At 44.5% G+C, this 27,096-nt stretch overlaps 3 protein-coding genes across 5 annotated transcripts in view; 2 read left to right on the forward strand and 1 right to left on the reverse strand.

The window, feature by feature from the left end:
• The first annotated feature begins 2,674 nt into the window (after positions 1-2,674).
• Positions 2,675-6,190, forward strand: slc10a4 (solute carrier family 10 member 4). Its single transcript, XM_015975647.3, has 3 exons — positions 2,675-3,392; positions 3,513-3,723; positions 5,393-6,190. Exons 1-3 carry the CDS (start codon positions 2,905-2,907, stop codon positions 5,909-5,911), a joined length of 1,218 nt encoding a protein of 405 aa, XP_015831133.1. The 5' UTR covers positions 2,675-2,904; the 3' UTR covers positions 5,912-6,190.
• Positions 6,191-6,682: 492 nt separating this feature from the next.
• On the forward strand, positions 6,683-9,107 carry zar1 (zygote arrest 1). The gene is made up of 4 exons (XM_015975646.3): positions 6,683-7,676; positions 8,410-8,502; positions 8,649-8,723; positions 8,794-9,107. Exons 1-4 carry the CDS (start codon positions 6,705-6,707, stop codon positions 8,935-8,937), a joined length of 1,284 nt encoding a protein of 427 aa, XP_015831132.3. The 5' UTR covers positions 6,683-6,704; the 3' UTR covers positions 8,938-9,107.
• Positions 9,108-12,509: 3,402 nt separating this feature from the next.
• Positions 12,510-27,096, reverse strand: part of fryl (furry homolog, like) — an 81,653-nt gene continuing 67,066 nt past the window's right edge. For 2 of the 3 annotated variants that reach the window (XM_015975627.3, XM_015975618.3), the window contains 9 exons: positions 23,491-23,903; positions 22,010-22,217; positions 21,782-21,931; positions 21,566-21,664; positions 20,824-20,892; positions 19,442-19,459; positions 18,655-18,765; positions 14,482-14,675; positions 12,510-12,856 (listed from right to left, as the gene is read on the reverse strand). In XM_015975627.3, coding sequence (XP_015831113.3) covers positions 12,616-12,856; positions 14,482-14,675; positions 18,655-18,765; positions 19,442-19,459; positions 20,824-20,892; positions 21,566-21,664; positions 21,782-21,931; positions 22,010-22,217; positions 23,491-23,903 — 1,503 coding nt within the window. In that variant the 3' untranslated portion in view covers positions 12,510-12,615. The remainder of the gene's footprint in view (positions 12,857-14,481; positions 14,676-18,654; positions 18,766-19,441; positions 19,460-20,823; positions 20,893-21,565; positions 21,665-21,781; positions 21,932-22,009; positions 22,218-23,490; positions 23,904-27,096) is intronic. The other variant, XM_015975626.3, reaches the window with a different exon arrangement.

Here is a 27,096-nt window from a genome sequence, read left to right on the forward strand (position 1 = left end):
AATTAAATAGGAAATAAAGCATAAAGATCTTCCCATAGTAATAGCAAATGTACTATGAAAAAATAAATGTCCTGTCGTTTCAATGAATTAATAACAGAAAGGACATTTTGTATGATCTAAATTAAAGATATACATTTTTAAATCACAAGAGGGATATATTTCGTTAATCATAAGTGAACTGCAATCGCCTTTTGTGTTGTGAAAATATCAAGAATTCGGAATATTTATGTTTAACTTTTCATTAGGGAAAATGGAGGAGTTATTGTATTTGAAGAGAATGGATAGGCAATAACTCATAAATCAAAATATGTCTGATTGTGATAGGGTGTTGTGTTCGTTATAAAAGATATTATGTACATTAATAAAAAACACAGGAAGCACGGGATTTACATTACTTATTAAGTTATAAGACATCACAAAGCCTGAGGGATTGCTTTGATAAGCTTACTGCCTTGTGTGATTCACCTTGAATCTAGAAAAGAGAGTATGAAATACTATAAAAGTCAAATGTTTAACATAACCACAAGCCTGTTATCATTTATTTACATGCGATGGCATGTAGGGGTATTGTGAGGACAAACATATGTTTGTATATCATTTCCTATAAGCCTATAGTACTCGATGGTGGAAAGCGTTTAATTACATTTCAAGCCTTTTAAGGTTTAAATCAGCCGCCAGACACACCGCCTCCACGTCCGCTGTTTAAAATCTACTGCAATACCCATTTAAGCCGGAAGATGGCGCTATGTGCCCCCGATTGCAATGACAATCTAGAGAAAACTAACAGTTTATCTTTTTATTCCACAATCCACATTGGTAGCAGTAGTCATAAATTATTTCAGAAATTCAGAACTGCTCTAAACCCGCTCGAAATATTTCAAATATTTTCGGTGACAGCCTTGTTTGTTTTGGTTTTGTTAATAAAGTGTAAAAAACGTTGGCATGATGAGGCCGATGACGCAATAAGGGCTTAGTGCTGCAATTACTGTGTTATCCGGAGCGGCACCTCTGTCTGGCGAGGATCTCCGACCTGCCAGAGGTGCCGCTCCAGGCTGGAACAGCCAATCACTTCTCTGGCAGGTGCCACTGTAAGCCGTGGCAGCTATGGCAGGGACCGTGGAAGCCGTGGCAGCTAAGGCAGGGACCGTGGAAGCCGTGGCAGGTGCCACTCACAAATCGCTCCTGCTGTCTCCATTGGACTCCAACCACCTCCACTGTCATCAGACCTTCATCCAGTCCAGAACCTTTGGGATGGGAGATTCCCATCATGGATGTAACTGTGTGATAATATCATGTTAATATGGACCAGAACCATGGACGTAATTTTCACTTTAGAAGTGGGGGGGCACGGGGGGGTGGGGGTGGGGGGGGGGGTCTTTACAGTATGCTCTAATGGGAAACAGGCTTCAAAACAAACAATTGTTTTCCAGTTGTCCTCAACCAGTTTCAATTTAATAAAGCGTAATATTGTTTTCGGATGGTAAAAAGTGCAGGGGTCAAAACTTGACTTTGGACAAAGTGCCCCCCCCCCCCAAAAAAAAGAAATGTCCATGACCAGAACCTCTAAGAAGGACGCTAAGAAACGCCATTTCAGTAGCAAACACGCATCTGCAGAGGAGGAGAAGGTTCTGTTTTCAGCTCACAGACTGGAGTGGTACCAGGAGTCACCTCAGAGAGGCTCAGATTCAAAGTCTGAGTCACCGACTGGTCCACAATGTCCCATCCCATAATAGACATCAGCACAGCTTTGGAGATGTGACGTCAGGTGACTCCTACTTTATTCTGTCAGTGTGAAGCCATGACCTGATAGCAGGCTGCAGACAAACACGTTCTGCTCAGCATGTGGAATGAGTTCTCACAAGGACAGACCATAATACTTCGCTCAGGAAAACGAGTTTGGTTTAATCCACATTAAGCGCCAACCTTGGCTGCAGAAGGCGGTCTGAAGTTCCTCAGCAGCCAAAAGCAGAACCGACCAGAGGCGGCGAAGCAGACTTTATCTGAGGGGGGATGAGGTTCCAGCGAGCGGGCGGGGCTTATCATCACAACACAGGCTGTTTTTCCAGTTTAACCAGTAAACCTAATTACACATACACATTTTCTTGATTGAATAATATTTTTAAGCAAAACTGTGCCAGAACTAAAATTCAATTCAAGTGTATTTATATAGCGTGAACTCACAACAAGTACTTCAACACAGGCCAGTTCATTAAGCCAATCAGAAAAAACAGATGGATGTTTTATGGATGACATGAAAAATAAAAATCGGGACTCTGTAAATGTTTGAAAGGAAACTCAGAGCGTCTGAAACTGGGAGAAATGGTTCTGAAGAGCAGCACTGGGTTAAATTTCATGTAATCGGTGAAATCATAGTCATGGACTAATTTTCTGACAGTAAGCCCCGCCCACCACAGCTGGAACCTCATGCCACACCTTTGCCACATAAGATTCTCTGTCTGCTTCTGCAGGAGAACAGATCCAGATGAAGACAGCAGGACCGGATTAAACGCTTTAACTCCTGTTGAAGATGATGACCTGTGATGCCATAAAGTTGAGATTAAAGGCGTCTGCGTCACGTGCCCTTCTCATCAAAACAGGATGATCAGAGAAGCGCATCTTCACCGTTTTACGCATCTGCTTCGTCATCTTCATGCTGAAGACTCGCTCTCAGAGCGGAGCGCAGTGGAGTCTGTTTTTGTCCTGAATCCCGAGTCCTTGTGCGCTCTACCCTTCAGCTGCGGAGCTCAGAGCCGACCTGTGGCACCAGGCTGGGACTCTCTCATCAGCACCGTGCCACTGTCCCACTCCCAGGACTCTGCAATTCATTAGTGTCTGACGCCACTAGGGGAACCATTTTACGCACGAGCACTTCTACAGGTGGATACTCTGTCCTCCTGTTGCGCCATGGACAACTCCAGCAGCGCAAAGACTCATGGCATGATAGACTTATCTATCTGGGAGCAGGACTCTCCTGCTGACCGGGGAGTGATGGGCGTACTAGGAATAGCCGGTGGTGCCCGGTTCCTAGAAGGCGGCGCGTCCAGGACTTCTGAATTCAGCCAGGAGTCCTCTCACCTGATGCCCGCTTTCTGGGACTCCCCGCTCAGCCACGGCATCAATGTGTTCGTTGGACTGGTTCTTTGCTTCACCATGCTGGGACTGGGCTGCACGGTGGAGGTGAGCCAGCTGGGAGAACATGTCCGCAGACCCATCGGGGTGCTGCTGGCTCTGCTGTGCCAGTTCGTCATCATGCCCCTGGTGGCATTTCTGCTGGCTTTAGCTTTCTCCCTGGATGATGTGGCAGCGATGGCCGTCCTCCTCTGTGGCTGCTGTCCCGGAGGAAACCTGTCCAACATCATGTCTCTGCTGGTGCATGGAGAGATGAATCTCAGGTATGACCCAGACTACATGATCTCACGAAACGGGAAACTGCGCGCATTTCCCAAAACATTTGTGCGCGGAATTGAGTTAATATGTTATGTGGTAAACTTTTATTCGCTTTCCTCCTCCAGTATCATCATGACCATATCTTCCACCCTGCTGGCGCTCGTTCTGATGCCGCTCTGTCTGTGGGTCTACAGCCGGGCCTGGATCAACACACCCGTGGTCAACCTGCTGCCTTTCGGGGCCATCATCCTGACCCTGTGCAGCACTCTCATCCCCATCGGGTTAGGGGTTTTGCTGAGGTATCGCAACACCCGGGTGGCCGACGTCGTTTTGAAGGTGATTTCAGAGATAATGAACTACTTTAGCTTTAATAAACCCAGTGGAATAAGTTGGAAGCGCGTTTCCTGACTTTGCGCAAAGACGCAGTGCGTAATTTTCAGCGCTCGTCGTCATAGTTGTTCGACGGGTGGGGGGTGGGGGGTATGACTGACCACAGGGACAGTGACATCAACGGGTTTATCTCGGGAGGAGCTCCTCCCTGTCATTAATGATAAAAGCCTCACATGAGGGAGGGGCTCCAGATGAGAGCCAAGATGAGTTACAGCTGAGAGAACGTTCCTGCCATTTAAAGGTTTCTGCTAATGCTTTTGTCATCATTACATTTTACACATCAGCAAACAAACGTCCAAAATGCAGCTTTCAAATGATGATTTCAGTTCTTAGGACAAAATACTTTCCCTCCTGTGAAATCATCAATCAGCTGTGATTAACCACAATGTTTGGAAAACTGAGTTTAGTTCCAGCAGCCACACAAGGTCTGATTACAGCCAGACCAGCAGAATTAAACACACTTCATCAGACATGATAGGCTAAAAGATATCAAACAGCAACACCGCCGGTGTAACTCGGCAACAAGCGGCCCAAAACAGCATCTAAAGCACAACATCGTCTAATTACAGCCAACGTCAGAGGTCTTCAACCAGATGAAAAACAGAGGAAGCAAGATGGCACAAGCAGCTTCCGTAATGATAACAGCTCAGCCGATCAAGGAACACAAAGTCCTGTCTCACAGTCAAAACGTGGAAAAAGCTTTTCACTGCTACTATTGTGTGTGTGTGTGTGTGTGTGTGTGTTTTCTTACACACAATTATATATACACCAATACTAGTACTGTTTATGAACACGGGTGGAGGTTTATGCATTTTCCAGGACATTTCATAAATGATCATCAGCGCTGCTGTAAAATTTCATCCACCTCCAGACAGAAATCTTCTGTCTGCTGATCAGCAGCAGCCAGGATGTTTATGCCCACAAAGTAGTTGTTTTTTCCAACAACAACTTTCACATGAATCACTCGTCTTGTTTTCATATTTTGTTTTTTGTGCTCGCTCTGTTTTTCCGTTTGGATGTCATCTATCCATTTGACTGTAGCAGCATTTAACCACGGGCTGGTCAGATGCTGCTGCTGTCAGTCATTGTGGGAACGTGCACGGTGTTGGATAACCTATTATCCCTGACTGCGTGAGGCAGGCTGGACATCGCTGCAGCCTGCTCGATCCAGTGATGATGATCCTCGGACTCTGGCCTTATACAAGTGTGGGTCATTTATCTCCGACGGGAGGGGGGAGGTGAAAGGCCGGCACCAGCCCTAAAGCACATCAGCCGTTCTGGGATTCTCCAGAACCCACAGATGCCCACTTCACCACTGCTCATGGTGATGAGCTATAATGTAGCCACAGCTGCCCTGGCGCACACTGATAGAGGCGAGGCTGCTGAACACTGACACCTCATAAACAGACATGAATATGTTCATAGAACAGATGCTACATAGCTTGTCCCTGCTTAACCGCTCGATGCAGTCCGGTAGGTGCATGGGGATGGCCGGCAGTAGCACTCATTTTGGGGATGTAAAAATCTACAGCTGAATGTGCTGCTCATAAAATATTAGAACAGGAAAATGAAAGTTGTGCAGAGAATGACTCTGATTGTGATCTTGGGTCTACAGGCGTCTCTGTGGTCTCTGCTGGTTACCCTGGTGATGCTGTTCATCCTGACTGGAGTGATGCTGGGCCCAGACCTGCTCGCCACCATCCCAGCCTCCGTCTATGTGGTGGCCGTTCTGATGCCCCTGTGTGGCTACGCTGCAGGCTTCGGCCTGGCCGTGCTCTTCAACTTGCCCCCCAGCAGCTGCAGGTCGGTGTCTCTGGAGACCGGGTGCCAGAACGTGCAGCTGTGCACCGCCATCCTAAAGCTGGCCTTCCCCCCACAGCTGATGGGGGGAATGTACATGTTCCCACTGCTGTACGCCCTGTTCCAAGCAGCCGAAGCGGGCCTTTTCATCCTGGCCTACAGGCTTTACAGGAAGGAGGTGCTGCATAAACCGGACCCCACGATAGACGGAGAGGACATAACATACCAAAGGTTTCACGATGAGGACTTTGACTCGTCTTATGGAGCGGTGACAGCGAGTGACCCAAACACCATCATGCTGGACCCATGTCCTCCTGATCCAACTCCTGTTTGATGGTCAGATTGCCACAGAGCTGAAGGAGACTGCTGCTGCTCACCAAAAAGAGAATAAAAGGCAGACACGTGTTTATCGTTGACCAAAAGGTGCTTCATGTCACTGAGCTGCACTCGTTCATGTCTGATGAAAACATCGCTTTTGCATGTAAAGTCGAAGTCTGACAGCATTTATGATTAAAAGCTTTTAGCACATATCACAATCATCCATGTGCAGGTTTACAAACAACGTGCCAACAGCTGAACCAACTATAAAGAATTAAAGATTATGTGTATCTTAGTCGTGTCTGGTGTGTGTGTGTGTGTGTGTGTGTGTTACAAGCAGGTCTTAGACCAATTTTTGCACCCATCAGGTTCTGTGAACTCTGGCGGGGCGCTTGAAGAAAGGGGTCAGACCTTACTCGAACAGCTTTTTCCCTACTGCACATTTAATTTTTATACTCCTTTATTTTTATTTATTTTTTATTTGTAAACGTTTCAAGCCAAAGCTAATCTCACTGTATTTATAATGCCTTTCCTATTTTTAATCATTAGGATCAGATACAAAGGTAGCATCATCATAAATTACAGTTTTCATGGTCTTTGATGGTTAAGGGTCAGCTCGGGCTGGAGGGTCCGCTATGATGACGCAGGTTGTTGAGTTCACAGACCAGGAAGTTATGACGCAGTTTCCTGTGGCTCTTTGGATTTAATCCAAATATGAAAGTTAACCATTTATAGATATAATACTTACTTTTATTTTTATTTGATTATAAATGTTTGGATTTGATTTAATATATTTACATTGAGTCGACATGCTTAGTTTGACTAAGATTAGATTTTTAATATTTTTAATTATTAGCTATGTGAAGATTTTGTCTCTCCATACCCAAACTGTCCGGCTTCATAATGCAGAACAAAACTTCATCTTGTATTTTGTTTTTAAGGCAACGTGTAACTCTTGTCATTGGTATTTAAAAGGTGCACCACGTCACGTGCCACACCTGACCCCAATTAGGCCTGATGGCGAGCGCGCGCACTGTCCAATCTATTTAAATAGTTACCAGGAGGGTCGGAGCTTGTTCAACAAAATGGCAGCTTATGGAGATGAGCCAGTAGACAGCTACTTCTACTCTTCGTATACCCCCTACATGGGCAGATACCCCAGGCCCAGAGACCCGGGGTGGAAATATAAAAACTACTTCTCCCACTACGGAGACTCTTCTGACGCCTTCAACAACCACCAGCGCGCGCAGCTGAAGTCCATCTTATCTCAAATCAACCCCAAACTCACCCCGAGGCTCAGGAAGGCCAACACCAAGGATGTGGCAGTGCAGGTCAACCCAAAGAAAGACGCATCGGTCCAGTGCTCCGTCGGGCCCCGGACCCTGCAGGCCATGAAGCGGGACTCCCAGCGCAAGAGAAGGCAGGAGCCCGCGGTGCCCAGCGCCGGGAGCCCCAAAGAGGCAGGTGGCGTGCGTTACCCCCGGACCCTCGCCGTTTACTCTCCTATAGCCTACCGGAGCGTCACGTCCTTTCTGGTGGAAGACGAAAACTCCAAACATGTGTCCTCTGACGCAGCGCAGACCACAGGGGGCCCGGTGGAGTCCTCGGGGACCACAGACGCTAAGAGGGACAAGGACTGTCCGGCTGAAGAGAAGACCACAAAGTTTCCCGAAAACAAGAATTCCAGACCGAAGTTGAGGAGCGAAGGAGCGCAGACCTCTTCAGCATCAGCAGCAGCGGAGGAAGAGGAGGCCAGGAGCAGGGCCCGCGTGCGCTTCCAGGTGAGTTAAGGACCGATCCAATCACGAGTCTAGATTTTATCAGACACTTTGTTTTAGATCACTACAACATGAATAAGTAGTGTGTCTAACATGAAAAGGGTCCACCTAAAGTGTATTCTACTGTTAGGAAGTTTCCTGCTAATGAACCTGGCACGGTGCCTCAACATGAGTTAAACGAGCCTGCCTGAGGTTATTTACTCTTCTGCACAATTATAACCTGATAAACCCGGACTCTGTATAAAGATGACCGCTTTTGAACTTGTGCATTTTAAAGTATTAAAACAGATGTTGGGTTGCGTCTTGGAGGTCCCAGCTGAATAATAATAATAATAATATTAATAATTAAAATAGCACCAAACTGGACAGAAGATTTAAAACTGCTCAGTTCAGGATTCTTAACGGGATGAAATCCTTAAAAATTCTAGCACTTAAAAAACAAACAACTAACAAATGAAATGGGTGGATATATTTAGGGCTCGTGCTGGGTGGTGGACTTCCAGCATTTCCTCCTACAGGCTGAACATGCTGATTATGTTGGATATGTCTGTTAAATAAAAACACATTTAAATTGTTTAGATGAAAGAAACGTATCACTATGTAAATCACCAATGCTCAAGTCTTTGAATGCACTTGAAGTTTAACAGATTTCCAGGTCCTTGTGAACAAATCGCTGAACAGATTGTCCAGAAGAGTCGAAGCAGTTCACACTAGAGATAAAAAATTGTCTTTTCAGTTTCTGGAGCAGAAGTATGGATATTATCACTGCAGAGAATGCAACCTGCGATGGGAGAGTGCGTATGTGTGGTGTGTTCAGGGCACAAGCAAGGTGAGCATCTCTCCAGTTTTCCATGGGCATCATGGCACTGACTCAAACATCAGTCTCTGGGCGCGCTCCATCTGCCCCCCTTAAATCATATTGAGGCAGATAATCCAATAAGCTGATGGGATCATGGTTCTATTCTTGTGTTGCAGGTTTATTTCAAACAGTTCTGCAGGAAATGCCAAAAAGGCTTCAACCCATACCGTGTTGAGGACATCACATGCCATGTGAGTTTGTTTCTAGCTGTCTGACTTACGGAGGCGTTAATTTTCCCTTACGTGTGATCTTGTTCCTCAGACTTGCAACAAAGCACGCTGCTCCTGCTCCATAACACTACGACACGTTGACCCCAAACGACCCCACAGACAAGACTTGTGTGGCAGGTGCAAAGGCAAGCGGCTCTCCTGCGACAGCACCTTCAGCTTCAAATACATTATCTGAGTCTGAGCTCGCTTTGGTTCTGCTGGCACCGTCGGCCCAGCTCCAACCAGCTGGCCCAGTAATGGCCTCTCAAATGCAAAGCACAGTTTGATGTAAAACTTTATTTTTTCATATCGGTTGGTGTTGAGTCTGTAAGCATGACAAGTCTTACAATAAAGGGCTACCTTGCATTCTGCGCTGAAGTAATTTAATTAGAAACGACATGAAATTTGCTAATAGTGCAACAAATGTCAGTGGGAGACTTGCATGACCATGAATATTAAAATGTGGGCCTTTTGAACCCTTAGAACAAGGCTCTCTGTCAAATATATATTTTCCATGGAGGAAAATGTGAAACTCTCAGGAAGAATAAGATTTAAAGTGTTTTTACCATTAATCTCTGGAAATATCCAACGTCTTAATGAATAAGAAACCCAGTGAAAAATGTTGGTTTCTTAACACAACCATAAAAATCAGGTCATATGTGGGAGTGGGTCAATGTCTGTTTCTCAATGTCAAGGAACCTTGCCTTGATGCCTTAGTCCCGCCCCGGTTGCCTAGGAGATGCGTCATCAGGAACCGCCAAGGTGTGTTCCAATGTTCATGCTCTGAGGCGACTGTTCTCTCGGCTAGCTGTGCAAGGACACGGGAGGTATCTTGTAGCGGAGCCTTGGTCAAATGTCCCAGAATACAGCACTGTTTTTTCAAAAGGATGGATCAGACGCCGGCATCTACTTCAGGCTTCAGGGGCAAATGTCAAGTTTAAAGTAAAACAAATTTAGCTCAAAGCGGTTATCCAGGTTGATGGTTGCTTAGTAACTTTGGCTAGCGGGTAGAACTCATACGTTAACAAACCTACAATTTAAAAAGTGAAAGGCTAGTTACATATTTATATTGAAACATACATGTAAAATATAACGTGTCACGTGCTGTTGCCATGGAGGGCGTAGTCATGTGATGGTCTTCCAACAGTCTTTGACCAAGGAAGGACGGTAACCCCGGGGCGTGTTTGGCCGGAGCAATGTCCGCAGCTAGACCTTACTCATAAGAAAGGCAACTTTACATTGAGAAACACCCCAAATCTCTGGGCCATGTTTCCTTCTACGGAAGCCTGTGAGGACGATGCATTGACTGATTTGTAACAAATGGTTATAAAACTGTCAGAATTGGATGTTTTACAAACTTACCTCTTCACTCATTGCTAGAGATAAAAGGGGAATCTGTTTAGCTGGAGATTGCACTCCCAAGGATTTTTGACCAATAGCCATCTGTTGAGGTGTTGGACACATGCTTGCATTGATTTAGGTAGTGTTAAATCACCCACACTTGTATAGCACCTCTCAGAGTAAGGACTCCACAGAGCTTTACACAAGTGTATCATTCATTCATCCATTCACACACTGACCGATGAGCTACCATGTAGCCACCGCTGCCCTGGGGAGCACTGACAGAGGCGAGGCTGCTGAGCACAGGCGCCACCGGTCCCTCCGACCACCACCAGCAGGCAAGGTGGGTTAAGTGTCTTGCCCAAGGACACAACAGAATTTTCTGTCCGGAGCCGGGATCGAACCTGCAACCTTTCGATTACTGGACAACCTGTTGAGCTACTGCTGCCCCAAGTATCTACAACTGCTAGGGAAAATACACACTTGTCACTTTAACGATGCTTTCGGCTTGGTTTAGAAAATAGTTGGGACGTGACCGGAGCCCCTTCAGCCTGAACTCAGGGGATGATGTCCTTTTGTCTGCTTTCCCTGCAAATGCAAAAAGCTTAATGAGGCCAGACATGTGGCTGTCTTACAATATGTACGTGTGATGTTTCTTGGATATATGAGATGCATCGCTTCCCCCGTCTTGACTTCTGTTACAGCAAAGTTTAACTCTGTAAAATGTCATTTGTAGCTTAAAGGGGTCAGGTTATCATTAACGATGACTTGCTGGATGTGCAAACAATATGCAAGCCTCCATCTGACAATCTTTTTGAGCCTTCACCCAGAAGCCATGTAGTTACGCATACCTGTGGAAACGGGTGGGCAATCCTGGTCCAAGGTCCAGCAGGTCCTAGCCGGTTCTGCTTAAACACACCTGGTTTGCATCTGCTGGTGATTAACCAGCTGCTGATCTAGGCACCAGGTGTGTTTGAGCAGGAAAACAACTAAAATATGCTCAATAGCAGCCCTCAAGGACCAGGATTTCCCACTCTGCTGTAGAACATGACTTGGAGCTAAAGAAAAGCCAGCTGACCTTCTTGTCAACTGATGAATTTTAAACCCCTCCCTACTTGATATTCAGACTGGGTGGAGCAGGGGACTGCTGAGGGATTATTTTAATCTGAAAACAGTTCATAAACTATTATTTGTGAGGGTTGGTTCCCTGTAAAGTGTTACAAATAACTTCAGAAAGACCCTTCTGCAGAATTAAGACTTTATTTTTATCCAGAGAAGGCTGGGACGTTAAAGGAAAAATAAAACCTACAAGAAAGCGTCTCCCAGGTAGATCCTGTATTTGTACCAGCTGGGCAGAGGAGTTCAATGTGCCATCACATGCTTCCCAACAAGCATAACAGTCCGTGTCCTGCACTCAGCAGCAAATGGGGTCTTTTCGAGAGTTTGGTGCAGTTTCCTCTCAAATGACATCGAATAGTAGCAGGATGAAAACATGAAACGGATCACAGTGGATTAGGAATGCATATGGACAAGGCAGCCTCTGGAAAATGCTTTTGGAACAGGTGGAATGGATCAGAAATGACAAAGCTGGTCTCCGCTTCCCCTCACATTAGCTTTATACAGACATCCTGCTGTGGATGAACAGTGCGTTACACAAAAAGTACAAGGGGAAAATATTGGTTTTACACATCTTTACATCTTCTAAAATATATACAGAGTAAAATAAGTTATGCTTCCTTAGTGAGCGCTGTAGCTAGTCTGCACTTGTGTGCAATCAAATGCATTTTGTGTGTGAGCGTATACCAGAACTCCCAATATAAACCACACAGTCAAGAGTCTAAAGGCATCTACTTATTTGGTTACGGTGTGATTTTTGCGTGAAGACCTGCAGGAAGGGACTCCGAGCAACCAAACATCTTTATACACTCCCTGAAGGCAAGAGTTTCCCCACAGGGTCCAGAATGACACGTTAAATATCCTAACATTTACAACCAAGCATGTTAGCTCTAATAAAAAATACATTTCTCAAAAAATATTCTTCAGTGCAGCGCTTCTCTCTCCGTAAGCACGCGTCTGAAAACTCTTCTCCTGAACAGTATTTTTCTGCTCGTGAACCTCGATGTCCCCACACGACGCCTCCGGACGGTCGTACGTGCTTCAACACCGACTCCCGGGCCGGACACCACCACTTCCTGTGATGGGATCCCCTGGGTCCGAGCAGACAAAAAAACCTAAAACACAAATGTTCTTGTCCTAGCACAACACACTCTCCCTCACACGCCATCATGTGACTTATTATTGCAACTGAGCTTTGCAGGTAGGCTTAGTCTGGGGACAGAGATTAGCTTAAAGCATTCATACAGGTAATAACGGACGAAGTCACAGTTAGTCCCACGCATCCTTTAGCCCTTTGTATGTGGAGTCTCTCTGTCCTCCTGCCCCCCCCCCCCCCCCTACAGCTGATGTGAGGCGTGTGTAGAACTGAGGGTGTGTGTGTGTTCAGTTCAGTCTAAGCTGCTGCGCCGCCGCCGCCTCACTGTCCAGCGCTGACCATGATGCCGTGGGGCTGGCAGGCCTGGGCCTGACTCAGAGCCTCACGAATCTGCAGGTTGAGCTCCATGAGGCGGGTGCTGGCCTGAGACAGATCCCTGCTGGGACCCACCACCGCCAAGCAGCCGGTCTGGCCCAGCGTTTGGTGACGGAAGTAGATGTGCAGAAGGGTCTGGACAGCGTTATCCTTCTCGCTGCCGAAGATGTCGTTAGGCCACAGGGCCCTGAGGGGAAAGCAGAGTGAGACGATCACACACACAAAGGGGATAGGAAGCCGTTGAAACCGGATCATCTTTAGGTTCCTTCATGTTAAAATACGCGGTTTGTGTAGAATTAGTCAGTAAAACAGCTTTTATTCATGTTCAGAGAAGAAAAAATCATCGAGCTCAGTTTCTTTTGTCTTTTAGTGAAAAACACATTTTAAAGGCCAAGTTCACATTATTTTTATTTAAATAAACTGAGTTTTTCATGCAGGCTGAACATGGAAATAGTCTCCTACACCGATCTTCTGCAGTAGCTTCTGATGGAAAACAGACGGTGAAGCTCTAGGATAGAAAATCCTGACAGATCTACGTCACCCTGTCATGAACATTCATGGATTCACCCATCTGGACTCACGTTGGGAAGGCTGTTGTTGGTTTAGCGTCCAGGACACAGCAGAGAACTTCTCAGCTAGTAGAAGCTAACTGTTAGCATTAGCAAAAATCCTCCAGGCTTTTGTTATTTGTGGAGATAAAACATGGAGAGAGTAGAGTCGTGTTGCTGTTATCAGATCAGAGACGAGACGTCCAAATAACAGGAAATAAGACTCCACATCGTGTCACGTTCAGCTCCCTTCTCCTCCGCCAGACAAGAAACTGAGTTTAGTTTTAGTCTTTTACCTTCTTACATTCTTTTTAATTTTAGCCACAATTCAGTCATCCCATTTGTTTTAGCTTTGGTCTTATCTCAGCTGTATGCTGTTTCTACTGATGCAGTCATTTCCAACGTCTGAAAGAAAATATCAACTACACTTAGAAACTGTAAAGAAATATGAAAACTTCACATTTTACACTTGAATTAAAAACTCAATATTTATATTAGTTTCTATAACAATAATAATAGGAAAACACAAAAATGAACACTGACAGTTTGAAATTGTGCCTCTCAATAGTAATAAAATGAACAAATGTATAACGTGCAGTAATATTTGTAAACATGACAGGAAATGGCATCGTACCATCAAACATTACAATGTATTACTGTAAAGGTAAGAAAGGGTTTCGGGTGTATTTATTAGTTGTTATGGGACATCTGAACGTTTCTCCTCACAGAAACACAACGCTGACCGTACCGGCTGTCGCAGCGCCACAAAAGGAAAAACCATTAGACAACAGTGAGTTTTTCACCGAGCCGCCACTAGGCTTGGCTGGAGGTTTAAGATGTTGGACGGAAGCTAAACACACCCACTTAAAGGTAAAGAATAAACTCGACATCAACAATTTCAAAAGAAAGAAAACAAAGAATAAATAAATGAAGGACTTCCAAATGCTCTCCACCCATCTGTAGTGAGATTATCGCTGTTGCCGGGCAGAGTTACATGGGCCAAACAGAAACTCATAAATCAGACTTTAGTACAGGCTCGACTGCAAGCTGCTCTTATTGCATCGGTCGTGTTGACTCCATGAAAGCTGTGTGTGTTTTCATTTCCCCCGGCGAGATGAAGATCTAACAGCTCAGCAATGCTTGATTAAAACAGCAGCAGCAGCACTGACTGGACCATATTTCATACATTTCTCTTTTCCAAGAGTCGACTCATCTGGCTTATTAGAAAGCACCCAGATGTGTGCCAGGGTGGTCGAGATCTCACCTGAAGACTTTGACCTGTGTGAGGGCGGAGCCGAAGTCTCTGGCTTGGAGAGTTTCTATCAGAGACTGGATGGCCGTCTCCGTGTTGGTCTGGGCGTTATCGGACATGCACACGTCCTCCTGAGCATCATTTCCTGCCTCCACCTCGCTCAGGCAGCTCTCCAGGATGGTGAGCTCCTCTGACATGTTGGTCACCTTAGAAACAAACACAAAAGCATGACTTATCGCAGCATCAAAGCATAAAACAGGAGAAAAGATATACCTCATGTGCAAATGTATACCCGACAGGTCAAGAAAATAAGCCCCAAGTAAACACAAACTGAATTAGACGGCCCGATCAGTCTGTAATAGAGGTGATCTAATTTCATCAAGTATCAGAATCGGATTAGAGCTCCGTGGTTCGGAGGCAGATAGTGATCCGCTCCACTTACAGAGCCTGTAATCCACATCTTACAGGAAACCCAAAGCATTTTTATGCCACACACACACTTTACCCCGGGTTTATGAAAAGTCATCAGGAAAACTACAGATACCGTCAAACTATTAGCGCTAAATAAACATCGAACTACGCAGGTTTCATTTAGAAGGAGGACTAGTAACAGGATGCTGCTCTGAGGAGAATTATTCAGTCTCCGTCATCACCTCATTAAATCTTTCATTCTTGTTTTTAGTTAATCAACAGCTGTGTGTGTGTGTGTGTGTGTGTGTGTGTGTGTGTTAACTCGGTGGAGAAGAGATCGGGTCTCTGGTGGAACGCTCAGGCCAAAGCTTGGTCAGAGTGAAACAACAAAGGAGAACAACGTTCTGCTGAATTCTGACCCTCTTTTAGCTCATACGCTGCAGCAGAGTTTTACTCTACAACAACAACAACAACAACAACAACAACAGCTGTTTTTAAAGCTTCTGATGATTTCTGAGTATGCTTGAGGCTTTTATTGTGAAGGACAGTGAATTGAGTCTGCTGGAGTAAGAATCACTGACTGGTTCAAGTAACTAGCGATAAGTCCTCTAAAGGACAAACTGAATAAAGGTGTTTGGGTTCAGCGCAGTGGCCTTCACCCCTTAGGGCTCCAATCTTTATTTCAACTTTAGTCAAAATGCTGAAGAAAATAAAATAAAACCCTCACTTTCATTTTTATAGTTGGCCCTAAAGCACTCATGGTGTGTGTGAATGGGTGAATGGGTGAATGGGTGAATGATTGTGTTGTGAAGAGCCTTGTAGAACCTAAGAAGGTGCTATACAAATACAGGCCATGTTACCATGTCTGTCCTTTATGTCACCGTTCCTACCAACACGTCTTCTACTGCTGCGTACTGTCAAGCTTAGAAATGTGACTCTGTTGTGGACTGCAGCATAACCAGCTCAGTGGCCTAGTGGTAGGGCGCCCGCCTTGGGACTGGGAGATCGCGGCTCGTACCAAAGACTTTAAAAACGGGACCCACTGCCTCCCTGCTGGACTCTGACACACATCAGCAGGTTGGGTTGGGGGTTAAACCACCAGATAGTCCCAAGCGCAGCTCACTGCTCCCCTCCATGGGGATGGCTCAAATGCGGAGATGAATTGCACCATCGTGTGATGATGACCAACTTTAAGTTGACTTTATAATTTGCACCTTTTAGATTCCTGGTAGAAGAAGCTCACACAAGCAGCAGTTTGAAGCAGCACCTGCTGCATCTTAATAACTAGTATTACAGGTGAATGCACCAATATTTGCACAAGAATAATTTCTGTTTTAAACTCTCAGTGACACACTTGGCAGAGGAGGGTGGGGTTGGCAATTAATTTTTCTTGGCGCCTGGAAAAACATCTCCTTCTGCCCCCTTTATTTTGGTCCCAGACCATTACTGGGCTGGCCCTGTTAAACACCTTCTACACCCCTGCCTAGTAGACTTAATGAAGTATTTTTAAGCCAGTATAAAAATGACTGAAACACAAATATACATATTTGGCATTACTGACCAATATCTTTGGTTTAATTTATGTGTTAAGAACATCGAGATGCATTACAGTGAACATTATAATAAAGTACGTGTTTCCAGAGCAGAGAGGAGACGACCCATAGAAGCACTGGTCTGATCTCATTTCAGAGAAAACTAGAACAGGTCAGATGCACCTGATAAATAAAATTACTAACATAAACTCAGGAATCTGTTTCTTTGCTTCGTTGTTCTGGTGCTGAAAATATCACTAATGCAGATCAAAGGAGACACACAGATGAATGCACCTTATAATTGAAATGAGTGGGCGTGGTTTACATCTATACATTATTTTAAATCTGAAATTGATATGGATTGATCAGAAGTTGCTAAGTGTATTGTTTATTAGAAAACTATTTACAGAGCAGCCTCAGAATTGAGATTAAATATTTTTGATCACAATAGTAAAGGAAGTATTACAGAACCAGTTTTTCAGTAAAATCAGAATATTAATATTTAAGTGCATGGATTAATGCATCTGAACTCATGCAGCAGGAACTAGGAAATATGAAATGCTAAAACCATTTTATTTTTATTTGATTAAACAGATTTTTTCCTAACGTTGTTGGCATTCTTCCCACACACAGTTAAACAAAACAATGGTGACGAAGGTGGGTGGGTGTGGGTGAGAGTGAGAGTGAGAGAGAGAGAGAGAGAGAGAAAGAGAGAAAAAGAGAAAGAGAGAGAGAGAATAATTTAAAATACCCGACCGGAGCGGAGGCAGTGACCGACGCATGCACGTGCCGTTTTCAGCTCTGTCTTGTCAAATGTACCACGTACGTTACGAAAAAAGGAAACTTTCAATATTCAACTGAAAAAGAGGCGAGCTGAAGAAAACCTAGAGAGCACTGAAGAAACGTGAGCAACAGCGAAGCAAGCACAGAGAGATCCGTTTGATTTTGGCCCTCTTTTATGTTGAATCCATTCCACAGTTTTCATTGGTACACTCAATCCAAATGTGTTTCACACATTTGTCCTTTACCAGAATGTTTCATCTATCTTGTAATTTCCATTTTGTATTTTGTAATTTGTATTTTGTAATTTGAATTTCTTTTATTGTTGATTTATCCAATATATTTACATACAACTGTACAATGTTCAGCGCTTTGGGCTTCCTGACAGGGTTGCGGAAGGCGCTTTATAAATAAAGCTTTGATTGATTGATTGATTGGTTACTGTCTGTGTGTGTGTGTGTGTGTGTGTGTGTGTGTACCGAACTGAGCTTCCAGCTGCAGAGTTTTGTGTGAAGAGAGGGGCGGGCGCTCTATGTGACTGGCCAATCACAGAGCGTGAAGGCAGTCAGTTACCCAATGAGGATTTTTCTTCAGCACGATTACAGATATTTACGAGTTTTACTCGTTTCATGCTCGTATTCGTCAAAAATGCTTTATCCGCTCATCCCTAGCTGTAACCACCCTGGCCCTGCCTCCTCCTCCTTGCTGCCTGCCGGCTGTGATCACAAGCAACAACAGAGTAGTTCCCGCTGCTTCTTCGGGAAACAGCGCAAAAAAAAAATATTTTTTTAAATCTATAAAACAGGATCTTGTAGGCGTGGCGCTGGGATTTCAGCCGTGGCGGGCCACCTATGTAAGGGAAACACTGCACTCCACTTTTGCCAGTCAACTTCAGGGTTCATTTCAAGATCCTGGTTCTGGTCTATAGGGCCTTACATGGACAAGCACCATCTTACATTGGTGATCTTCTTAGTCCCTTCACCCCCAGCAGGTCCCTGAGGTCCAGTGATCAAAGCCTACTGGTTTTGCAGCACCAGGCTAAAGGTCAAAGGTGACAGATCATCTGCTGCTGTGGCCCCCAGACTCTGGACCTCTCTCCCCCTGAGCCTGAGATCAGTGGACTCAGTGGTCTCCTTTAAAAAGCAGCTGAAGACTCACTTGTTCAGGCTGGTTTTGTATGACCTTCTTCACCTCTCTCTCTTTATTCTGCTCTCCCCACCTATTCCACCTTCCTCAGGATCCACTGGTTTCCCTCTTTCCTGTTCACTCTCTCTCTTTCTTTACCTTTTTAATCACAATTGTCTATTTTTGCTCATTTTAAATATATCTTAAAACATTTTCTAAATGCTTTTTTATATTTTTACATTTTTTTGTTTTTGTGAAGCGCCTCATGATTTTTATCTTGAGAGGCGCTTCACTCACATCCGTCTCACTTTCCATCCATCACCCTTTAAATTCTCACCTCGGCCTCTCTCTTGATGGTGTCCACCCTGCTGATGAGCTTACAATAAGCCTGGAACAGCAACAGCAACTGAAAGTGCAACTTATAGAGCCTCCGACACAACTCCAGCTCCTGCAGAGACAGACAGGAAGTGACACGTCAGCACCGAGGTCCAGCAGAAGCACCCACATTTCTCTCATCATCACATGATTAGACAGATGGGCATACTGGGTTAGGAATATGGGAGTAGATGAAAGGGTTAACATGAACTAATGATACCAGTACCATTTTGGTTGAGCCATGAAGGAACGTGAGTGAACGACTAGAATAGTGACATCACCGCGTGGAGGGATGCCGTTTACTGAGCTACCAAATATGACTTTAATCCTGGGAAACGTGAAAATAATAAAATATATGATTGGAACAGATACAGGAATGAAATAATAGGCATGCAAAATGAAAAGACACTAACAAGATCCTTTGGTATTGATAAGAGCCCATCTGAAATCAAAAGGACCGAATCCAGGATGTGGTCCATCTGCGGACAGAATCAGGCTGCTCTACTGATAACAGAACGAGGCACGTGCTGCAGAACACAACAACAGCATCTTAAGATTGGGTGGATGAGGCTGCTGAATTGGGTTACAGGACAAATCAGAGCAGAAACAAAGATACAGAGCGGTGGGTGGGGCGGAGGCAGCAGAGCAGCAGGCTGTGGGTGTCGGCAGCGTGGGGGGGGGGGATGAGATGGTCAGTGATGTGTCTGGGTGTCATCGTTATTAAAATGTAGAATATGAGAACCACTTACTGCCAGATTCTCCATTTGCTAAGCAAGAAGGTGAGCAGGTCACACACACACACACACACACACGCACACACACACACACACACACACACACACACAAGAGAGAAAGACCAAGAATTAGTGAGCTTTAACATGACAGCTGAGACACGGCGACCTGAAGCGGTGGTTTATCGTGTTTCCTGTCAGACGGGGTCAACACTAGAGCTCTCCTCAACAGCAGAGCTCCTCTGAGACGCTAAACACCAGCGTGTAAAAGGAAGGCGAGACAGATATGGTGCAGAGGAGGCTGCAGACAGGAGACAAGGGTTCCTCTGAAGCCAGGCTGGCTGGGGTGTGACTGGTGGAGATAAATCTGCTCTTTTCCCACTGGAATCACACTGAACTGGTTTACAGGTGGTTAGGTCACGTCGGGCGTTCAGCGTAATCTTAAAGATTAACCCTAACCCTAACCACATGAAAAGGTGTCTCACTTTTCTGGCACTTTCTGACTAAAAGAAACCAAACTGAGAAAGTTCCAGACGACTACAGCTCCGGCTGTTTAGACAGAAAATCTGGTGCACATCATTTAAACAAGATAAAAATGATGTGCACATGACGGCGAGGCTCAGCGGGGAGACTGGGAACGTTTCCTCAGGTTTAAACTCTCCCTTGTGAATGCTGTTGCTGCCCGGAGACGGGGTGGACTCAGAACCTGACGTCACATTTAACCTGAGATATCTACGTATCTGGATAGTTGGAAACATGAATAGAAATACTGAGTGACTTAGTTTAAAAAAGCATTCTGTCTGTTTTAGACCAAACTTCTGTTAAAACGCTGCTTTCATGAGACAACACCATGCAGTACTGACAGCCAGCTGCCACCTAGGTGTACCAGACCCCTCCGAACGGACCTGACACACCCACCGCCTGTGTGCTCTTTAACTATTTAGTGTTTTCTGTAAAGTTTTCTGCGTGTTCCCTTGACAAGAGCAATCTGGCTTTAGGACACGCTTGGTTTGTTTCAGGTGAAGGTGAGCCGCTAACCAGCCAGCTGAGCAGCTTCATGGTGCTTCATGATGGCTGGGTGAACTTTGTTAGCTTGTGATCATCTTGAGTTTATTTGATGCAAGGTAGGAGGACCCGCTTGAACACGAGATGTTTTATCTCGAGCGGTTTCATCCTCATGAGATATAAGTTTATAAATAAATAAATAAATAAATAAATGTGAGGATCAGACATCAGGAGGAGATTCAGACGGGCCCATTACAGAAAAATAAACACTCGGTCTAAACTTCATAGTTAACATCAACAAGCTGATCCACAACATCAAACAAACCTTTTCAACACTTTCCACCTGGAAGTGGCGCCACTGAGTGAGAGCATGCGTGTCAGACACTGGGTCCTACCTGCGCGTGAGTACTGGGTGGTTGGCTGTTGTCTTGGTCACCGAACGTTTTCCGGCAGTTCTCCAGCCACTGCAGGAATGAGGGGACAGACAGGTGAAACACGGAGCAGCAGGGGAGTAAAGAGCGCTCAGGGGAAGGAGAGGATGTCTTTGTTCATCCAGACGTGCATCAGTGTCAGCTCGGGTTGGCCACGAAGGAGATTTAATCAGAATGCCGTACTTAGCAAATTAAAGATGGTCTGCTCTCAAGCACAGGATGGTATCTAGACCTCCAGGGAACACTCCCGTCTCACTCAGTCTCCCTGCATCCCAGAACCCTCTGCAATCTCATTTCTCTGTATTTCCCCTCCCCCCTTCCTCACTTCTCCCACTCCTCAAAGCTTCTCCCGCCTGGCCTGCTGGAGCTGAGCGAGGAGTGCTCTGGGTTATTTTTATCCCTCCAGTAGGGGTTGGTATGAGCGATGCACACAGTAACGACAGCTAAATCTGCTCAAACCCTTTATGAGTCAACGTCTGTCCTCCTGAGACAGCCCAGTCTCCTTCCTCATGCTCACCCAGCTGCCAAGCACAAAGAAACAAGAACACCGTTTCTCAGCCTGTCTGACTCTAGCTGAGAATCCTCTATGATGTCATCCCTTATACTCTCCTTCAGTCACGTCCTGATGCAGGAGTAGGTGAGACAACATGCCTGGGGAGTTCAACGACCATACGAAAGCAGAGCTGATGAATGTGGGCTGACTTACAAGCTCTGCGGATTCCCTTTTGGTGTTGTAAGTGTCCAGGTGCTCCTGCAACTCCAACACACTGAACTTAAGAGTCTCCAAGAGTCCACAGGAGACCAGCTGCAACAGGACAGGACACCGTGTGTGTTAGCATCAGTAATACATATTTCATTACCTGGAAAATACAACGTCAGACAGGTAAAAGCTCTACTCCATACCAAACACGGATAAAGTTACCGTTTCTGCATCCAGCAACACAGTTGGACATCGTGAGCATGACGTCATGACTTCTAGAGAGCTGAGAAACTGGTTGCCCATCCGCTGGAGCCTTTCTCCAAGAAAGCGAACAGAAGCATGTGTAATAGAAGCAAACTTCCTCTGGATTCTCTGTGTAAAAAATGAATAAAATAAAACATGAACATGTCTGAGTGTGCTCCATTTGAAACCAAACACAGAAACATTTACCTCAAAGAGTCTGGAGAACACATGGAACGTGTAAACAGCAGAGGACCCGTCTGTGTCGGACAACATCTGGTTGACATGGCAACGCCAAGCATCCTCTTCATTGTCATAGGCGACAGGCTGGAATGCTGCCAGAATGGCGGAGAGAAAGGGCGAAGGGGGCGGAGAGGCCTGGGTCTCTGGGAAGCCATCTGCGTCACCTTCATCCTGACTAAAACACAGACAGGAGCCAATAAGCTACAAGCCCTCGTTCTCTGCACCCCTACACTGAAGGGCAAACGTAAACACACGAGCACGCGCCTGTGCCTGCAAGTAAACAACCTCCCACTGCTGTGTTCGTCTCTGTCAATGTGAATATTGAGAGATCCAAGCATGGCAAAGTCAGCTATTAGCATTTTAGCATCGTGCAAAGCCACCCATCCACACACACACACACACACACACACACACACACGGATACTCACAGGCCTGTAGAACCGAACAGTCTGAAGAAGCAAACAGAATACAAGTATCTGAAGCCTGCACTGCTGAGCGCTGCAGCGGACACGGTCTCCGTCCTCATCCTCATCACAACTAACGCTGCTCTCTCTGGGCTGCAGCACGGCTGCTAGCAGCACTAGCGCACTGCACTCTCATCCCACACAGGACTGCAGAGTGCTCTATACAAGCTAAGCATCTACACACACACACACACACACACACACACACACACACACACACACACACACACACACACACACACACACACACACACACACACACTCCGGCATGCTAAGCTTGCTCCAAACCCCACACTAATAAAACAGTGCTGGAGTTGCTTTCATCTGACACACACACACACACACACACACACACACACACACACACACTTGACTCTGTGTGAGTGAAACCATCAGAGACTACCTGAGCAGGTGTTTCTGCACGTTCGCTACAGAAGTGTTTAGTAAAGCTTCAGCGTACTTCACACGCTGATCCTCAGGACTGTCCTCTGTACAGGTGGACCACCTTGAAAAGGACAACTGGACAGGAGCCAGCTACTCTATGCCACCTTCAAGTTCCAGGAAACAGTGCTCAAATAAAACATCCCATAATATTTTAATGACTTCATCTAAGATAGTAGACTGGACAGTTGTGCAAAGGTTGATATATTAATGCTAGCCAGAAATGCTGCAGACTTCGGCTATAAGAGCCGTTTTAGGACAGTAGCAATCTGCTCTCTTACCTGTTGGCTCACTTTTCTCTGACCAGAGACGGTTTGATTGGTAATTGTCATTTTTAAAATGTATACACACAAACACACTTCTGAACGGCCAAAACAATCTTTTGAAGCAGCCTTTTTGTGTAATTTACCACATTCTTTCTGGAATCTTCTTCCATTAATTATTTAAAAACCAAGCATCTGGTCTCAGATGAACAGCTCGGCACATTTAGGATTAAAGGAGGGCTGAATTCAGTAGAGCAGATATAAAGTGTGACTGGCCCACCTAGACATGCCAGAGAAGTCAGCCTCTTCCTCCTCACAGCGCTCATCCAGCTCCTTCAGAGCCTGAGTCACATCTTCTTCCCACATAGAACCGCAGGTGCTGTCTGGATCTGGGTAGGGATCAGCTTTGGGATCTGTCGGAATGGTAATGCACAGGGGCAGTACCGTTTGGGCTTCCTCTTCACTAAAGGATCCTGGTGGTGTGTCAATGGCCGGCGGGGGAGGGGGGGCCGGATCCAGGTCTTCTGGAGGGTCCTGGGCCTCCTGGGAGTCCTGAGAGTCTTGGGGGTCCTGTGAGTCTGGGAGGTCACATAGTTCTGTAGGGTCAGAGGGCAAAGGGGGGGCACTGCAAAATCCCATGTCCTCACTCATGCTGCTGCTCAGCTCATCAGCTGCGGTCATGCTAACAGCGTCCTGCAACACACAGCAAAGAGGCGTTTAGGAGCAGCTTAAGTCATTTCAATAAACAAGTCTGACAACGACACTGCAGTGTAAAGCACTTTGGAATCCTCCGACTCTGAGAGGCGCTGTGAGCACCTCGCGATTTTTATCTTGAGAAGCGCTATAGAAAAGATCTTTTCTTCTTCTTCTTCTATACAATCGTATACAAATGCAGATCACTTATCAAGGTTTGTCTTCTATTTTTCTTTCTTTAAACACAAATAAATAAAAACAATTTGTTGGGTTTGTATCGTCTGATCAACACAACATTATTAGCATTGTTCATAGGTAAGAATAAGAATACCTTTATTAGTCCCTCAGTGGCTCAGGTACTACAGGATAGCAGCAGTGGCACACAATGTATCGCACAAGAGTACATAATAAGTTAAGATAATTATTGCGCATGGTAATGATAGCAGTAGTTATATTGCGCATGGTAATGATAGCAGTAGTTATATTGCGCATGGTAATGATAGCAGTAGTTATATTGCGCGTGGTAATGATAGTAGTAGTTATATTGCGCGTGGTAATGAAAGCAGTAGTTATATTGCACATGGTAATGATAGCAGTAGTTATATTGCGCATGGTAATGATAGCAGTAGTTATATTGCGCATGGTAATGATAGCATTAGTTATATTGCGCATGGTAATGATAGCAGTAGTTATATTGTGCATGGTAATGATAGTAGTAGTTATATTGCACATGGTAATGATAGCAGTAGTTATATTGCACATGGTAATGAAAGCAGTAGTTATATTGAGCGTGGTAATGATAGCAGTAGTTATATTGCACATGGTAATGAAAGCAGTAGTTATATTGCGCGTGGTAATGAAAGCAGTAGTTATATTGCGCGTGGTAATGATAGCAGTAGTTATATTGCGCGTGGTAATGATAGCAGTAGTTATATTGCGCGTGGTAATGATAGCAGTAGTTATATTGCGCGTGGTAATGATAGCAGTAGTTATATTGCGCGTGGTAATGATAGCAGTAGTTATATTGCGCGTGGTAATGATAGCAGTAGTTATATTGCGCGTGGTAATGATAGCAGTAGTTATATTGCGTGTGGTAATGATAGCAGTAGTTATATTGCGCATGGTAATGATAGCAGTAGTTATATTGCGCATGGTTATGATATCAGTAGTTATATTGCGCATGGTAATGATAGCAGTAGTTATATTGCGCATGGTAATGATAGCAGTAGTTATATTGCGCATGGTAATGATAGCAGTAGTTATATTGCGCGTGAATGATAGCAGTAGTTATATTGCGCATGGTAATGATAGCAGTAGTTATATTGCGCATGGTAATGATAGTAGTAGTTATATTGCGCATGGTAATGATAGCAGTAGTTATATTGCGCGTGGTAATGATAGCAGTAGTTATATTGTGCGTGGTAATGATAGCAGTAGTTATATTGTGCGTGGTAATGATATCAGTAGTTATATTGCGCATGGTAATGAAAGCAGTAGTTATATTTCACATGGTAATGATAGTAGTAGTTATATTGCACATGGTAATGATAGTAGTAGTTATATTGCACATGGTAATGATAGCAGTAGTTATATTGCACATGGTAATGATAGTAGTAGTTATATTGCACATGGTAATGATAGCAGTAGTTATATTGCACATGGTAATGATAGTAGTAGTTATATTGCGCATGGTAATGATAGCAGTAGTTATATTGCGCATGGTAATGATAGCAGTAGTTATATTGCGCATGGTAATGATAGCAGTAGTTATATTGCGCGTGGTAAAGATAGCAGTAGTTATATTGCGCGTGATAATGATAGCAGTAGTTATATTGCGCATGGTAATGATAGCAGTAGTTATATTGCGCGTGGTAATGATAGTAGTAGTTATATTGCGCGTGGTAATGATAGCAGTAGTTATATTGCGCGTGGTCATGATAGCAGTAGTTATATTGCGCGTGGTAATGATAGCAGTAGTTATATTGCGCGTGGTCATGATATCAGTAGTTATATTGCGCATGGTAATGAAAGCAGTAGTTATATTGCACATGGTAATGATAGTAGTAGTTATATTGCACATGGTAATGATAGTAGTAGTTATATTGCACATGGTAATGATAGCAGTAGTTATATTGCACATGGTAATGATAGTAGTAGTTATATTGCACATGGTAATGATAGTAGTAGTTATATTGCACATGGTAATGATAGTAGTAGTTATATTGCACATGGTAATGATAGCAGTAGTTATATTGCACATGGTAATGATAGTAGTAGTTATATTGCGCGTGGTAATGATAGCAGTAGTTATATTGCGCGTGGTAATGATAGCAGTAGTTATATTGCGCGTGGTAATGATAGCAGTAGTTATATTGAGCGTGGTAATGATAGCAGTAGTTATATTGCGCATGGTAATGATAGCAGTAGTTATATTGCGCATGGTAATGATAGCAGTAGTTATATTGCGCGTGATAATGATAGCAGTAGTTATATTGCGCATGGTAATGATAGCAGTAGTTATATTGCGCATGGTAATGATAGCAGTAGTTATATTGCGCATGGTAATGATAGTAGTAGTTATATTGCGCATGGTAATGATAGCAGTAGTTATATTGCGCGTGGTAATGATAGCAGTAGTTATATTGCGCATGGTAATGATAGCAGTAGTTATATTGCGCGTGGTAATGATAGCAGTAGTTATATTGCGCATGGTAATGATAGCAGTAGTTATATTGCACATGGTAATGATAGTAGTAGTTATATTGCACATGGTAATGATAGCAGTAGTTATATTGCACGTGATAATGATAGCAGTAGTTATATTGCGCATGGTAATGATAGCAGTAGTTATATTGCGCATGGTAATGATAGTCGTAGTTATATTGCACATGGTAATGATAGCAGTAGTTATATTGCGCGTGGTAATGATAGCAGTAGTTATATTGCGCATGGTAATGATAGCAGTAGTTATATTGCGCGTGGTAATGATATCAGTAGTTATATTGCGCGTGGTAATGAAAGCAGTAGTTATATTGCACATGGTAATGATAGTAGTAGTTATATTGCACATGGTAATGATAGTAGTAGTTATATTGCACATGGTAATGATAGCAGTAGTTATATTGCACATGGTAATGATAGTAGTAGTTATATTGCACATGGTAATGATAGTAGTAGTTATATTGCACATGGT

The sequence above is a fragment of the Nothobranchius furzeri genome, chromosome 8 (assembly GCF_043380555.1).
Source record: "Nothobranchius furzeri strain GRZ-AD chromosome 8, NfurGRZ-RIMD1, whole genome shotgun sequence".
In the NCBI taxonomy this organism is placed as follows: Eukaryota; Metazoa; Chordata; class Actinopteri; order Cyprinodontiformes; family Nothobranchiidae; genus Nothobranchius; species Nothobranchius furzeri.